Source organism: Oncorhynchus tshawytscha, linkage group LG11 (assembly GCF_018296145.1).
Source record: "Oncorhynchus tshawytscha isolate Ot180627B linkage group LG11, Otsh_v2.0, whole genome shotgun sequence".
Lineage (NCBI taxonomy): Eukaryota > Metazoa > Chordata > Actinopteri > Salmoniformes > Salmonidae > Oncorhynchus > Oncorhynchus tshawytscha.
In genome coordinates this window covers 11,774,729-11,790,246 of record NC_056439.1, presented here as the reverse complement: position 1 = coordinate 11,790,246, position 15,518 = coordinate 11,774,729, and the positions used below count along the sequence as shown (strand labels likewise).

The window sequence follows — 15,518 nt, the reverse complement described above, 5'->3', positions numbered from 1 at the left end:
AGGCAAACAAGAGGACGCAGCAGCATAATAAAATGTGTCTCCAGGCTTACAGTGTGTTCAGAGTAATCTCCTACTAATTTGGACGATCCATTGTTTCAGCTTTGTCCGTGGCTTTGCCCCACAGCTTCTTGTTTGATATGAATTAATCAACGTTACAATAGAAACCGCCAGACCACAAGTGGATTTCTGAATGTCTTTGTGTTTTGGAAACACTAGAGACAAAGACAGGAGCAAGGATGCAGTCAATTCCTTCTCAATTCAGTACAGGAATTGAATTAAATAATTCAAATTGCATGTCAAAAATGTAAAATAACATTCACACGTTCTTTTATGTAATTTGCCACTACAAAAAAATCATGTATGGGACTTCCAAGACTCCACACACCCTGAAAGAGAGGACTTCCTCTGATTCAGAGGGGTTGGATTAAATGCGGAAGACACATTTCAGTTGAATGCATTCCGTTGTACAACTGACTACCTATCCCCCTGTCCCTTACCTTATGTTTGACCTTTGACCCCACTAGGACCATGCCTCAGGACTACCTGGCATGATGACTCCTTGCTGTCCCCAGTCCACCTGGCCGTGCTGCTGTTCCAGTTTCAACTGTTCTGCCTGCAGCTATGGAACCCTGACCTGTTCACTGGACGTGCTACCTGTCCCAGACCTGCTGTTTTCAACTCTCTAGATACAGCAGAAGCGGTAGAGATACTCTTAATGATTGGCTATGAAAAGCCAACTGACATTTACTCCTGAGGTGCTGACTTGTTGCACCCTTGACAACTACTGTGATTATTATTATTTGACCATGCTGGTCATTTCTGAACATTTGAACATCTTGGGCATGTTCTGTTACAATCTCCACCCGACACAGCCAGAAGAGGACTGGCCATCCCTCAAAGCCTGGTTCCTCTCTAGGTTTCTTCCTAGGTTTAGGCCTTTCTAGGAGGTTTTTCCTAGCCACCGTGCTTCTACACCTGCATAGCTTGCTGTTTGGGGTTTTAGGCTGGGTTTCTGTACAGCACTTTGAGATATCAGCTGATGTATGAAGGGCTATATAAATCAATTTGATTTGATTTCAACGTCTTGACCCCTGCAGGTACATGGCCATCATCCACCCTCTGAAGCCCCGGTTGTCGGCTACAGCCACCAAGGTGGTGATAATGTGTATCTGGGCGCTGGCCGTGGTGCTGGCCTTCCCACTCTGCTTCTACTCCACCATCCGCATCCTGCCCCGCCGAACCATCTGCTACGTGGCCTGGCCCCGCAAAGAGGACGACCCCTTCATGTGAGTCACGACACCTTTAGCCCTGTAGCCTCTTTTGTAGACTAGCCTCATTCAAGCCTTTAAAAAAGTATACATTATATATCTTTGAAGTATTTTTTAATTTTATTTGGATAGAGAGCGATAGAGGTGAAAGGTAGGAGAGTTCTGAAAGAGCAGTAGGCCAGATCTGAACCCATGCGGGCAGCGGTACATCGCACCAGGCCACCTCATTCTAGACTTCTATACGACTACTTCATATGAGACATGTTTATCACCCTAAGACTTTTTTATCATCATAAGCCTCTTCATTTCACTCCATTTTACATGGTTACACTTTATGGCAGCTTATGTATTATGGGAACACTGCCGCTAACTCGCTCTCCAAACAAGGTGCATGAATTGAGGAGCAAACTGAAGTGAGGAGCATATTCAGCAACTCTTGGAGGACAGTGGAAGTTGATAGAAAAGGGAATTTATTGTTATTTCAGCTCATGGCCTTCTTTAGGGTTGTATTATGGCAGCATTATGATGCATTATGGCAGCCATATTGTGCCAGAGCGCTCATCACACATGAGTTGCGACAATGGAAAGACAATGGAAAGATGTGACTGTACCAGTTGAGAGCGAGAGAGAGAGATGATTAGCTTGCCTGGGCTAGCTTATCATAGCCATTTTCACTCTTCTCTCTACAACTCAATGTGTTATCTCACCTCACTCCTTTTTGTTGTGTTACAGTATAAACACGTCATCTGACTAGCACTCTTCTCTCTTCCCTTCTGCTTTTCTCCTTTCTAGAAGTGCACACTGGTCCTCTCCTCTCTCTCTGAGATTTGAACAGCTCTTTTTATCATGCCTGTCTAGTTTACCTCACTCTTATTTTCCTCCTTCATCTCATCTGTTACTTCTCTGCCTGCATATCCACTTAAAAAATGAGCCAGTGCCATTTTGCTCATTGTTTCATCTTTGTTTACATTCTGGTTTTCTCCCTGTCATGCCCAGGTTTCATATCATTGTGATGGTACTGGTCTACCTGCTGCCCCTAATGGTAATGGGAATCACCTACACCATCGTTGGGGTGACTCTGTGGGGGGGAGAGATCCCAGGGGATTCATCTGACAACTACCACGGCCAGCTCCGGGCCAAGAGGAAGGTAAATCCAGAGCCGACTCGGGATTATAACCCACGACACAACAACACAACGTACTTACGATGCTCTGTCACTACCACTGACCAAGAAAAGGTATCTTTGTTTCTGGGGTGACAGTGCTTCAGGTCTCAGGAACTTTAAGGCAGTAGGAATGCCATATAAGCCATCCACTAGGATTTTCACAGATAGTCAAAAAGCCAGTACACAATAATCAATCTATCTTCAAAGTGCCAAAAAATCACTAAATTGAGTTGGTTGAGGGTTAGTGTACTACGGGGACATATAATTCATCAAAACACACATACTACACACATACTGTACTATGGGTACAAACTGTGCGTTTATAGCAAGATAATGGAGGATTTACTGTGTCTTTGTGTTTCGACATTCACAGACATTCACAACTATTACGTTAGTCTGGGTCACCTAATCCACAGACACAAACCTATCAACACAGCACAGACCTTTAAGTCTATGAAAAATGAATTTGAGACGTTTGTTTTTTCTGACTTGTGGTCACCGTTCCTCCATCGACCCTGTTTCTTTGACGTAGTGGCTTTTTGACATGCAAGCGCTAGCTCTGAATGGTAATGGCGTCCCGAGGCACTGTGAGCTTGGCCCTCCATCTCGTCCCGATGTCAAAAGTCAACACTTGGATATACTCTCCGGACTGTCTACTTTGTGTGTCACAGGCACACTCAGACAGTCAGAACAGGTGACTTGTCAGTGTGGTTTTCTGGTTTTGAGAATAAAACGTGCTTCCTAAGAAAATAGTTGTGTTAAACGGAAACAGGAAATAGGCAGCATTAATTGAAAACTGGTCCAACATTTCGGTACACACTCCATATAACAGATTACATTTTGCTTTGGATTTTGACCCATTTTGTCCCTAAAAGCTGTGCCAATACGATTCAGTATCGACCACAGTGGGTGGGTCAGGCCCTGTCCATTCTGGCACTAAGCCTAAGAGGCTCCCTAAAGGGGCAATCTGAGATTCAAACAACAACAAAGCTGACTCCCTGACACTTTTTTGCTGAACAGCTAAGAACTGGCCATCCAATTGAGTTAAAACATGTATGTACTAATTCCAGATTGCCCCTTTTAAAGTGGGAGCACTGCTGGGTAAATGACCTTAAGCCGACAAGAAATATGAGAGATGCACCTCCACTGGGAATTAATGAGTGATAAGGATTGGACTGGAGGCACTAGAGTGTCCACACTCTAAAGACCACAGAGACAAGAGAAATGGAGTGTGAAGTTGGCTAAAACACGAATGGACTGGAGCACCAGGCTAGGCTATTGTATGTGAAGAGACCTTTCTATGTATCAGAACAATACCTCTGCATAAACCATAGAGTTTCAATAGTAAGAAGGTCACCTCCACCCCCCCTCAGACACATATTCATGAAGCATCTCAGAGTAGGAGTGCTGATCTAGGATCAGTTTTGCCTGTAAGATCACAATGAACTAGATGGTAACTTTACATGAAGTAAAGTTGTGGGACTTGCTTTAGCTCTTTGAAAGTATTTTTGTGGTACTTGACTATGTAAAACAAAGGAGTTACTGTACATATAGTCAAAGACAAATGTAGAAAAATAATTGGTCTGATTTACTTTGATGTACTACCATATCAACCTTTATTAGGCTGTATCACAATCGGCCGTGATTGGGGGTCCCATAGGGCGGCGCACAATTGGCCCAGTGTCGTCCGTGTTTGGCCGCTGTAGGCTGTCATTGTAAATAAGAATTTGTTCTTAACTGACTTGCCTAGTGAAATATATTTTTTAATTAAATATTACTTTTGACTGTGCGGCAGTTAGATCACACAGTTAATCAGAAATAACTACACTCTGACTACTACACTTGTATACACTCTGCTACTAGAATACGACAGTATATCTAAACTGTAATAATAGAGCACAGAAGACAATGAGGCATTGTTTAAGTTATATAAATAAACAAAAATGTCCTGTCTGGGCTGGAGGGAGATCAGTGAGAAGAGGGACCCTTTTGAGGTGTGGGGAAAAATAGAAATGTAGGTTTTGGGTGTGTTTTGCATGAGTTTGCAAAACAAATGGCCATTTAGATTGATTTAAATAATCATATCATTCTACCAGGTATGCATGGGCCACTTTGTAGTTAGCATTTAATTGAGAAGGTTTTTGGGAAAGCCTCTCCATCTCCACCAGAAGTAGTTTATCATTAGCATCATCGCTAACGGCTACACAAAGTGTAGACCTACACGCACACTGCACACACACACACAGACCGTGCCGTTTCAGAAAAAAAATAAAAATACAAATCACTGATGCTGACTGACTGAACTGAATAGGCTACACAACTCTCCTTCATATTAAAATCTCTATGTTGATGCGTGTAAAAACAAAGACGTTTTCACACGCAATTTAAATTAAAAAAACTAGAAAGTTTCCCTTTACCCTACGTATCAGATTCTAGTGTGTTGTTGTTAGGGGTGTGACAACCTGGCTATACTCTTATTCGTAATCGTATCCATAAACTGACAGTTGATATTCATGAACGGGGTGAAACAATTGTTTTATAATGCCTAAATAGGTATTTTGCCAACATCTATCTGCAGATTTATAGAACAAAAAAGCTGCAGATTAGGAGCAGTGTGCAGAGGTGTGTGTGTGTGTGTGACTTGTACTCAAAACATAATATATGTTGGATATAATTCACATTGATAGCTGCTAGCAAACGTTCCTCGCCTGATGATTTATCATAGTAGCAGGCTGACAGGAGGCCGCAGTAATCTAAATGATTAGACGGAAACATGCGATCAGAAGTGATTAGGTGAAATATGAAGCGAGTGAACGGAGACTGCTTCGCCCTATCCAATCAGGGTAGCTGGACCAATGTACAACCCACCCTTCTCTTGACAGACAGGAAAACTAGCCAGTTAAGTTATTTAGAGCATGATGTATGATCCTGAGAAGGAAGTAGCTTCTTTCTTGGTGTTCACAATTCTTCATCGTCAGTACGTTCTAAATTCAATCACCCTCTTCACCCTCCTAATACTTTTTGCCTTCACTGACCCATGTGCTCCTCTGTGTGTGGGAGAATCCATAGCAATGGCTCTGTTTGGGAGCTCAGTGAAGAGACAGAGCTGTTCGCTGACGTTAGCTAGCTACTTTTCATCACTTTATACTCTGACAAACTGCTGTAACTTTTGATTGTCAGCAGATATTTTTGTTCCAATTTCAATAGTAGAGAATTGGAGTAAGATTGCATATGCTCTAACTTTTTGCCTAAGTGGTTGATAAAGAGGTCAATTTTACAGTCAATAAAATAGAATATTGGAAGTGATGTCACAATGGGGCCTTTAGAATGTTGAAGACAAAAAGTTTACTTTAACCTTTTCACATGTGAGTTTCAAACATCTCTAATGGTCGCCCCAGCGTGAGTTGTTTTATCCACTTGATGTCAGAATGCACTTACTGTTCCAAAATGGGATTGTTATGCAACAGAACAGTGTGTCACTTGTTACTTGCCAATTTCAAATTATTTTCTAACATGTTTTATTTTCTAACAATAGTGTGAATTGAGGTGTGTTCTGCCCATTTAAGTGTTGCGAACAATTTGTTAGGTTTTACTGAGCCAGACAAACTTCTCTCTTCGATGGGAGCCCAAGCACTTCCTTAGTGTTTCCGCAGATCAAGTTTGCAGACATTTGAGACATTTGAGGTGAAGGAATGGTTCTCTCATCTTTCAAGTAAACATCAGGAATTGAATTGAAGGGAAGTGAATGATCGTAGATGACACACCCCCTTCAACATGCATACTGGGAGCATCAAATTGTATTTGTCATATGTGCCGAATACAACAGATGTAGTAGATCTTACAGTGAAATGCTTACTTAACCAACAATGCAGTTTCAAGAAAAATAAGTGTTAAGTAAAACATGCAAATAAATAGTTTAAAGAGCAGCAGTAAAATAACAGTAGCGAGGCTATATACAGGGGGTACCTGTACAGGTTAGTCTATGTAATTGAGGTGATATGTACATGTAGGTAGAGTTAGTGACTATGCATAGATAATAACCAGAGAGTAGCAGCAGTGTAAAAGAGGGGGTGTGTGAGGGTGCGGGGACGATGACAATTCAAATAGTTTGGGTAGCCATTTGATTAGCTGTTCATTGTGTCATCTGAAACGTAGTAATGGTGTTGGAGTCGTGCCTGGCCATGCAGTCATGGGTGAACAGGGAGTACAGGAGGGGACTGTGCACGCACCCCTGAGGGGCCCCTGTGTTGACGATCAGTGTGGCAGATGTGTTGTTACCTACACTTACCATCTGGGGGCAGCCCATCTAGAAGTCCAGGATCCAGTTGCAGAGGGAAATGTTTAGTCCCAGGGTCCTTATCTTACTGATGAGCTTTGAGGGCACTATGGTGTTGAACTCTGAGCTGTAGTCACTGAATAGCATTCTCATGTAGGTGTTCCTTTTGTCCAGGTGAGAAAGGGCAGTGCAATAGAGATTCTATCATCTGTGGATCTGTTGGGGCAGTATGCAAATTGGAGTGGGTCTAGGGTTTCTGGCATAATGGTGTTGACGTGAGCCATGACCAGCCTTTCAAAGCACTTTATGAGTGCTACGGGTTGGTAGTCATTTTGTGTTACATTTAGTGTTCTTGGGTGCAGAGTAGAGGTCGACCGATTAATCGGAATGGCCGATTAATTAGGGCCGATTTCAAGTTTTCATAACAATTGGAAATCGTTTTTTTGGGGGCGTCGATTTTGCAGATTTAAAAAAATATATATATATATATCTTTTTTTAAATATATACTGTATACCTTTATTTAACTAGGCAAGTCCGTTAAGAACACATTCTTATTTTCAATGACTGCCTAGGAACGGTGGGTTAACTGCCTTGTTCAGGGGAAGAACGAGAGATTTTCACATTGTCAGCTCGGGCGGGGGATGCAATCTTGCAACCTTACAGTTAACTCGTTGAACGCTATAATCACCTGCCTGTTACACGAATGCAGTAGAAGCCAAGGTAAGTTGCTAGCTATCATTAAACTTATCTTATAAAAAACAATCAATCAATCTATCATAATCACTAGTTACAACTACACATGGTTGATGATATTACTAGTTTATCTAGCGTGTCCTGCGTTGCATATAATCGATGCAACGCTGGGGGATGATTTAACAAAAGCGCATTTGCAAAAAAAGCACAACGTTGGACGACTGTACCTAACCATAAACACCAATGCCTTTCTTAAAATCAATACACAGAAGGATATATTTTTTAAACCTGCATATTTAGCTAAACGAAATTCAGATTAACAGGCAATATTAACCAGGTAAATTGTGACACTTCTCTTGCGTTCATTGCACGCAGAGTCAGGATATATGCAACAGTTTGGGCAGCCTGGCTCATTGCCAACTAATTTGCCAGAATTTTATGTAATTATGACATAACATTGAAGATTATGCAATGTAACAAGAATATTTAGACTTAGGGATGCCACCCGTTAGATAAAATACAGAATGGTTCCGTATTTCACTGAAATAATAAACGTTTTGTTTTCGAAATGATAGTTTCCGGATTCGACCATATTAATGACCAAAGGCTCGTATTTCTGTGTGTTATGTTATAATTAATCTATGATTTGATAGAGCAGTTTGACTGAGTGATGGTAGGCAGCAGCAGGCTGGTAAGCATTCATTCAAACAGGACTTTCGTGCGTTTTGCCAGCAGCTCTTCGCAAGCACAGCGCTGTTTATGACTTCAAGCCAATCAGCCGAATGGCTGGTGTAACCGATGTGAAATGGCTAGCTAGTTAGCGGGGTGTGCGCTAAAAGTGTTTCAAACGTCACTCGCTCTGAGACTTGTAGTTATTCACCTTGAGGGGCCTCGTCTTTTGTGGAGCGATGGGTAACGCTGCTTCGAGTGTGGCTGTTGTCGATGTGTTCCTGGTTCGAGCCCAGGTAGGGGCGAGGAGAGGACGGAAGCTATACTGTTACACTGGCAATACTATAGTGCCTCTAAGAACATCCAATAAAGGTATATGAAATACAAATGGTATAGAGGGGCAGGGTAGCCTAGTGGTTAGAGCATTGGACTAGTAACCAGAAGGTTGCAAGTTCAAACCCCCGAGCTGACAAGGTACAAATCTGTCGTTCTGCCCCTGAACAGGCAGTTAACCCACTATTCCTAGGCCGTCATTGAAAATAAGAATTTGTTCTTAACTGACTTGCCTAGTTAAATAAAAAATCAAATAAAAAAATAGTCCTATAAATACTATATTAATTACAACCTAAAACCTCTTACCTTGGAATATTGAAGTCTCATATTAAAAGGAACCATGTGTTCTGAGCATGGAACTCAAACGTTAGCTTTTTTACATGGTACTTTTACTTCTCCAACACTTTGTTTTTGCATTATTTAAACCAAATTGAACATGTTTCATTATTTATTTGAGGCTAAATTGATTTTTATATTAAGTGAAAATAAGTATTCATTCAGTATTGTTGTAATTGTCATTATTACAAATACAATTTTTTTAATTGGCCAATTAATCGGTATCGGCTTTTTTTGGGTCCTCCAATAATCGGTTTCGTTGAAATAATAAATAGTTGAAAAATCATAATCGGTCAACCTCTAGTACAGAGACTATGGTGGTCTGCTTGAAACATGTTGGTATTACAGATTCAGTCAGGAAGAGGTTAAAAATGTCAGTGAAGACAGTTGCTAGTTGGTAAGCGCATGCTTGGAGTACACATCCTGGTAATCCGTATGGCCCCGCGGCCTTGTGAATGTTGACCTGTTAAAAGGTCTTACTCACATTTGCTAAGGAGAGCATGACCACACAGTCATCTGGAACAGCTGACGCTCTCTGCATGCTTCAGTGTTTCTTGCCTCGAAGTGAGCATAGAAGTAATTTAGCTTGTCTGGTAAGCTTGTGCCACTGGGCAATAGTTTGCAAGCACTGCCACGTCCGACGAGCGTCGGAGCCGTTGTAGTACGATTCAATCTTAGTCCTGTATTGACGCTTTACCTGTTTGATGGTTCGTCGGAGGGCATAGTGGGATTTATTATAAGCTTCCTGCTCCTTGAAAGCGGCAGCTTTACCCTTTAGCTCAGTGTGGATTTTGCCTATAATCCATGGCTTCTGGTTGGGGTATGTACGTACGGTCACTGTTGGGACGAGGTCATCAATGCACTTATTGATGAAACCAGTGACTGGTGTGGTCCTCAATGCCATTGGAATATGTTTTAGGATTCTTCTGGTCTGTGCTAGCAATACAGTCCTGTTGCTTAGCATCTGCGTCATCTGACCACTTCTTTATTGACTGATTCACTGGTGCTTCCTGCTTTAGTTTTTGCTTGTAAGCAGGAATCAGTAGGATAGAATTATGGTCAGAATTTATTTGTATTTTGTATCCTCTGGTTGCACGTTTAACATGCTGGTAGGAATGAGGTAGTTTCACTGCATTAAAGTCCCTGGCAACTAGGAGCGCTACCTCTGGATGAGGTCTCTTTCTCCTGCGAGTGACGGCCTTGTTAGGTGTCTGAAGTAAATCATTTGTGTCCGACTCTTTAAAGAGAAAATCTCCGTCCAGTAAGAGGTGCGTAATCACTGTCTTGATATCCAGAATCTCTTTTCGGTCATAAGAGTTGGTGGCAGAAACATTATGTGCAAAATAAGTTACAAATTTTGTGTCTGGACTATTAACTAGGAAGTCGGGGCACCACGGAAAATGTTGATTACAAAGTTATAATTTTCCAAATATAACTATTCAGATATTTTAATATGTGATAAATTCGTCCTCTATTTAATAAATTATTAATTGTTACTTCATTAGTCTCATTCCAGACGTTGTAAAAATTATTGGTTATCTGCACGAACCCTAGTTTCCATAATGAATCAGCAATACACAAATTGGCTTAATTATTTATTTACTAACTAAATAATCACAGAAATACATAGTAACCAATATCTACTGTTTGTTTGTTAACAATGATAGGAAAGTCCCTAGTGGGCTAAGCCGGTATGACGGCTTGGTAGACAAAGGGAAGGGGGTGTGGACTGCTCAAGAGCGGGAAACTCATAGCTGATAACTACGCTCATAGAAATTAATACTTTACATGAACGACCGCTCATTCGAAAATAAATTGCAATTTGCAAATTCACGATATGTATTTATTTATTATGAAATGTTATCCTACTCGAACACATGATTAGAGCATTTTACTAGTTGTATTGTAGTTGAACCTACACATGTCAAGGCATGACTATTTTTGACATTTGTTTTGGAGGTGGAAGTCCACTGTACTTCTTTTACGACCAGTGTGGTACACACCAATAATATCTTAGATGTGTTCTAAGAGGCCCCTAGACGGGGATAATAGGGGCGTTTACAACTGGATTTGTTTTCTGCTCTGGCGGCCTCGTACGGTGTTGCACGTAGTCTCGACCCCCACCGGCCTCATCATGGGTCTGGGCTACTATTCCCCCCCAGCGGTTGGTGTTGGTATCCGAGGCACAAACGAAAAGGTTGGACCCTATGTGCGAGGTGTCAGCGGCTGCATTGTCATGAGAATGTATGTGACCTTTCAACCAAATCTCCTGGTGTTTGTGCTTCAAAACGCTCAGTGGCTATCGAGGCCTGTCAGACACCACCGCGTCTGCATGTGGCAATCTCTTCAGCACCTGCGAACTGAGACGAGGATATCTGTCTGTGATGTCACAAAGGGTTTCACGAGTGGGAGTCATCTGGTCAGTTGCTGGACTGACGCCATTAGTGTCATTGTAAGGGGTGACACTCCCTCACAAAGTGTAAGATGTATCATCGGAAGCAGAGTACACTCTGCGCATCAATGCTTTAATTCCTGAGATGGCCTCAGTGCCCGACGGGCAAGAGAAGTTCATCTCAACCTCAGTATTGTATGACTTCAAGGAGGAGGGAAGTTGCTCATTCACAGAGACTGCTGGCTCAAAATCATGAAAATAATGGTCAATAAGGTTTGCTGATGGGGATGTGTCGATATCATAATATCTCCTTGGATCGGTTTCGAAACCTAATTTTCCCAAGGGGTGCTTTCGAAAGATTCCCCTCGTGGATGACTGCATTTCAGCTAGCGTTAGGGGAAGACAGTGTGGTCAGTGGAGAAGGCACTGTGGCCTGTGACCAATCATGGTTGGTTTTCCAATCCATCAGTGGGAGTAACCAATCCATCAAGTCTGCTCCGAGTAGCAGGGGTTCAGATTCGAGGCTGGTAACATGCACAGGGGGAACGAGCGATACGTCCTGGAAGTGTAGTTCCAGCATGACTCTCAATGTGAGAGGCGAGGTAGTCGGAGTGAAACCTCAAAGTGTAGTCCTCCAGGACTGCTTCCAGTTATGTCTGTTTAGATTCACGTTTAGTGGACAAATTCCCCACAAAGTGGAGTAGTCGTTCGCAACGACGTGATGTGCCATTTCTGTTCAAGGTGAAAAAAAGAACTTTTCTGATTTTGAGTGGGCTTTGTTTTAGCTTAGCTTTTGACCTTTTTTCTTTGCAACCTTTGTATCAGAGTCGATAGACAAAGCCTGTGGGCTTGTTTCTTGATCAAGTGGGCCCTGGATAGGGTCTCAAGTGAGAGCGGGAGAAATTAGATTTTTTACTTCCTTGCTAGGGGTGTTAATTCCTGCGAACCTGGTGTCCGGCAATTCCCCGTCTAGTCCTTGTGACTTATATTTGACCCTTCTCTCAATTTTGTTTGCTTTAGTTCTTCACGTAGTGGAACTTCTAGGGATCATTGGTCTACATTTTGATTGTCCTTTAACCCTTTGTTACCCTTGTGCTCTGACACTTTGTGTGGGTTGTGTGCAGGAACGTAGAGAACAGGTCTATTGTAGCGGAAGTTGTTTCGATGGCCACGTACTTTACAGTTATTTCGACCGTGGAGGTCATTAGAATCGTGGTTTTGTGGTAGAAACCATTGTTGTGCGTCAGCTCACAATGCTTCAATACCTGATAATGCATCCTCTAACTGGAGTGAGTGCTCCTGGTCAAACTTCAAAACCGAGTGGTCAAGGCATTGCGAGCTTTTGATGCCTCAAAAGCTGTGCTGGCAAGCTCTCGGAGTAGTAAGATAGGCAAGCCAACGTGGACTGTAGTGCCCAAGTAGGTAATGAAGGTGGGACACGTTCACAGAAACATTTGTTTGAATGGTAACAGCTCTTCCATTCTTGTTTCAGTGAGTAGGCCAAAGTAAGCTGAACGAAGACTATGATAGTAAGCTTGTGGGTGTTCATTCTGAGCTTGTTTGACAGTGTTGACTCAAGAGTCTGACATCACCAGATACGCGAAACCGGGACAACTTCTTATGGGCAACACACACACCACATGGCTCTATTCGTATCTAACACAGTCTGTTTGTACAGTAATCTGTTTGCACAACTAATATATTGTATATGAACTTTTTTAAATATATACTGTATACATGTCAAGGCCGACTATTTTTGACATTTTTTTGGAGGTATATAAATAAATAAATATATTTATTTATAAAATATATAAAAATATAAAAAATATTTATATATAAATAAATAAATTAACTTTATTTAACTAGGCAAGTCAGTTAAGTTAAGAACACGTTCTTATTTTCAATGACGGCCTAGGAACAATGGGTTAACCACCTTGTCCAGGGGCAGAAGACAGATTTTTTTTTACCTTGTCTGCTCGGATTCGATCTTGCGACCTTTCGGTTACTAGTCCAACGCTCTAACCAGTAGGTTACCTGCTACCCCGTATATACTTAATTCAATCATGAAAACCTCATTCTATTTTAGATTCATTGCACGAGGCGTCAAATAGATAGTCTGGACTATTATTAAATGTGAAGACTGTTATTTTATCAAATCAATTCTCTGTGTAGTAATAATAATAATAATAATCATAATCATAATAATAATTATGTGATTAAACTAACCATGTAACCTTTAACTAGGAAGTCGGGGCACTACGGAAAATGTTGATTGCAAAGTTATAATTTTCTGAATATAACTCTTCAGATATTTTAATATCTGATCAATTAGTCTTCACCTTATTAGTGCCATTCCAAACTTCATAAAATACTTGGTTAACTGTATATGTAAACCCATATTTTCTCATTTAGAAGGTTAACATCACATCTTTTCACAAATCAACTCAGCAAAATAGAAACGTCCCTTTTTCAGGAACCTGTCATTCAAAGATAATTCGTAAAAATCCAAATAACTTCACAGATCTTCATTGTAAAGGGTCTTAACACTGTTTCTGAAGCTTGTTCAATGAACCATAAACAATTAATGAACATGCACCTGTGGTATGGTCGTTAAGAGATACTGCTATGTGTGTTTCCTGTCCTTCGTGAGATCATCAAATTAAACACACTTGTCATAACTGTCCCTTAAAGTGTCCACAGACCATTCCAACATTCTCAAAAGTAGAAATATTGTTTAATTCTCCCGTTTTGGGGATTTAAGAGTTTGGCCAAGTGAAGTCCTTGTAGACATGCAGTATAGAGAGAGAACAAAGTGGGAGAGAGGGTCCCTTCCAGGAATTTACAACCTGTCGTTAAGTCAGAAAACTGTAGAGAGAGGGCCATGATCCTCCCCCCAGGGCACGTCATAACACAGAACGTAAAAAAACATACAATCGCACAATAGGTTAAGAGCCCATAAAACGGCATCCATTTCCTTCGGTGCCATTTGTTTCACCAAGCTCATCTTGTCTCCTCTTATCTGGCGGCTCGCACAAACTACCCATCGTTGGATTACTTTTGATTACTACTCCTGAACATTGCATCCAAAAATAAACTGGTCACTTTCAGGACATAACTTTGTAAGGACTATGTTTGTGCAAAATGTTTGAAAAAAGTGTGGCCAGCTTTAACACTGATTGCTGCGTCAATCAAAACTGGACATTCTAAATAAGCATTATAATCACACCGGTTTGAGCGTTTTTTAAAAAGTATAAGATCAGCACTTCTACTCTGAGGCGCTTTATAAATACGGGCCTAGGTGAATGGGGTTCAGATAAGGTTAGGTGCTCAGAGACAGTCTGAGTATGGAGTTGGTGGCCTCAGGCACTGTTCTGCTCTGTCAGCCCACACTGAGCCTAGCTTAGCGACATGACTGTTTTCCTCTAAGTTTCTTATTATCCTGTTTTCCAAAATAAAATAACATTTTGCTCGAGGAGTTGAGAGCACTGTATTGTCATAATCTGAATTATTTTGATGCGTACAGACTATCTTTACAAGCTTAAGGTACTGTAAGGCAAATGCCTGAGAAATGAAAAATTGTGGGTGTACCTATGGTAGTGATCAATTGAACTGGCGCCCTCTGAAAGTCTCCCTCTATTCTTCTATTCTGTGTAATTCTCTAGCTAGAGGACTCCTGATATCTTCAGGATTGATAAGTATAATTTTTGTCTATATATTGTTGTCTGATCCTGTCTTTTTGCTAGATAGGGCCATCTACTTTAAGTGCTGCCTGTCTTCCCAGCAGCCTACTTGGTGAGTGAACTGCTCACTGTACAAAAGCTGAAGAACATCCAGGCACTTTCTACAGGTGCTAGAGTTGCAGGCAAACTCATGGAAAACAGAAAGGAAAACGCTGCACACTGCTGCTCATGTGTATATATACAGTTTATCACAAAAGTGAGTACACCCCTCACATTTTTGTAAATATTTGAGTATATCTTTTCATGTGACAACACTGAAGAAATGACACTTTGCTACAATGTAAAGTAGTGAGTGTACATCTTGTATAACAGTGTAAATTTGCTGTCCCCTCAAAGTAACTCAACACAAATGTCTAAACCGCTGGCAACAAAAGTGAGTACACCCCTAAGTGAAAATGTCCAAATTGGGCCCAATTAGCCATTTTCCCTCCCCGGTGTCATGTGACTCGTTAGTGTTACAAGGTCTCAGGTGTGAATGGGGAGCAGGTGTGTTAAATGTGGTGTCATCGCGCTCTCACTCCCTCATACTGACTGGTCACTGGAAGTTCATCATGGCAAAGAACTCTCTGAGGATCTGAAAAAAATAATTGTTGCTCTACATAAAGATGGCCTGGGCTATAAGAAGATTTCCAAGACCCTGAAACT

General features: G+C 41.3%; 1 protein-coding gene across 1 annotated transcript in view; it reads left to right on the top strand.

Annotated features, from left to right (window-relative positions):
* The first annotated feature begins 1,026 nt into the window (after positions 1 to 1,026).
* LOC112234469 (neuromedin-K receptor-like) overlaps positions 1,027 to 15,518 on the top strand; it is a 31,859-nt gene continuing 17,367 nt past the window's right edge. Inside the window, exons 1-2 of the mRNA XM_042330588.1 lie at positions 1,027 to 1,286; positions 2,265 to 2,415. Of these exons, the coding sequence (XP_042186522.1) occupies positions 1,102 to 1,286; positions 2,265 to 2,415 (336 nt within the window). The 5' untranslated portion in view covers positions 1,027 to 1,101. The remainder of the gene's footprint in view (positions 1,287 to 2,264; positions 2,416 to 15,518) is intronic.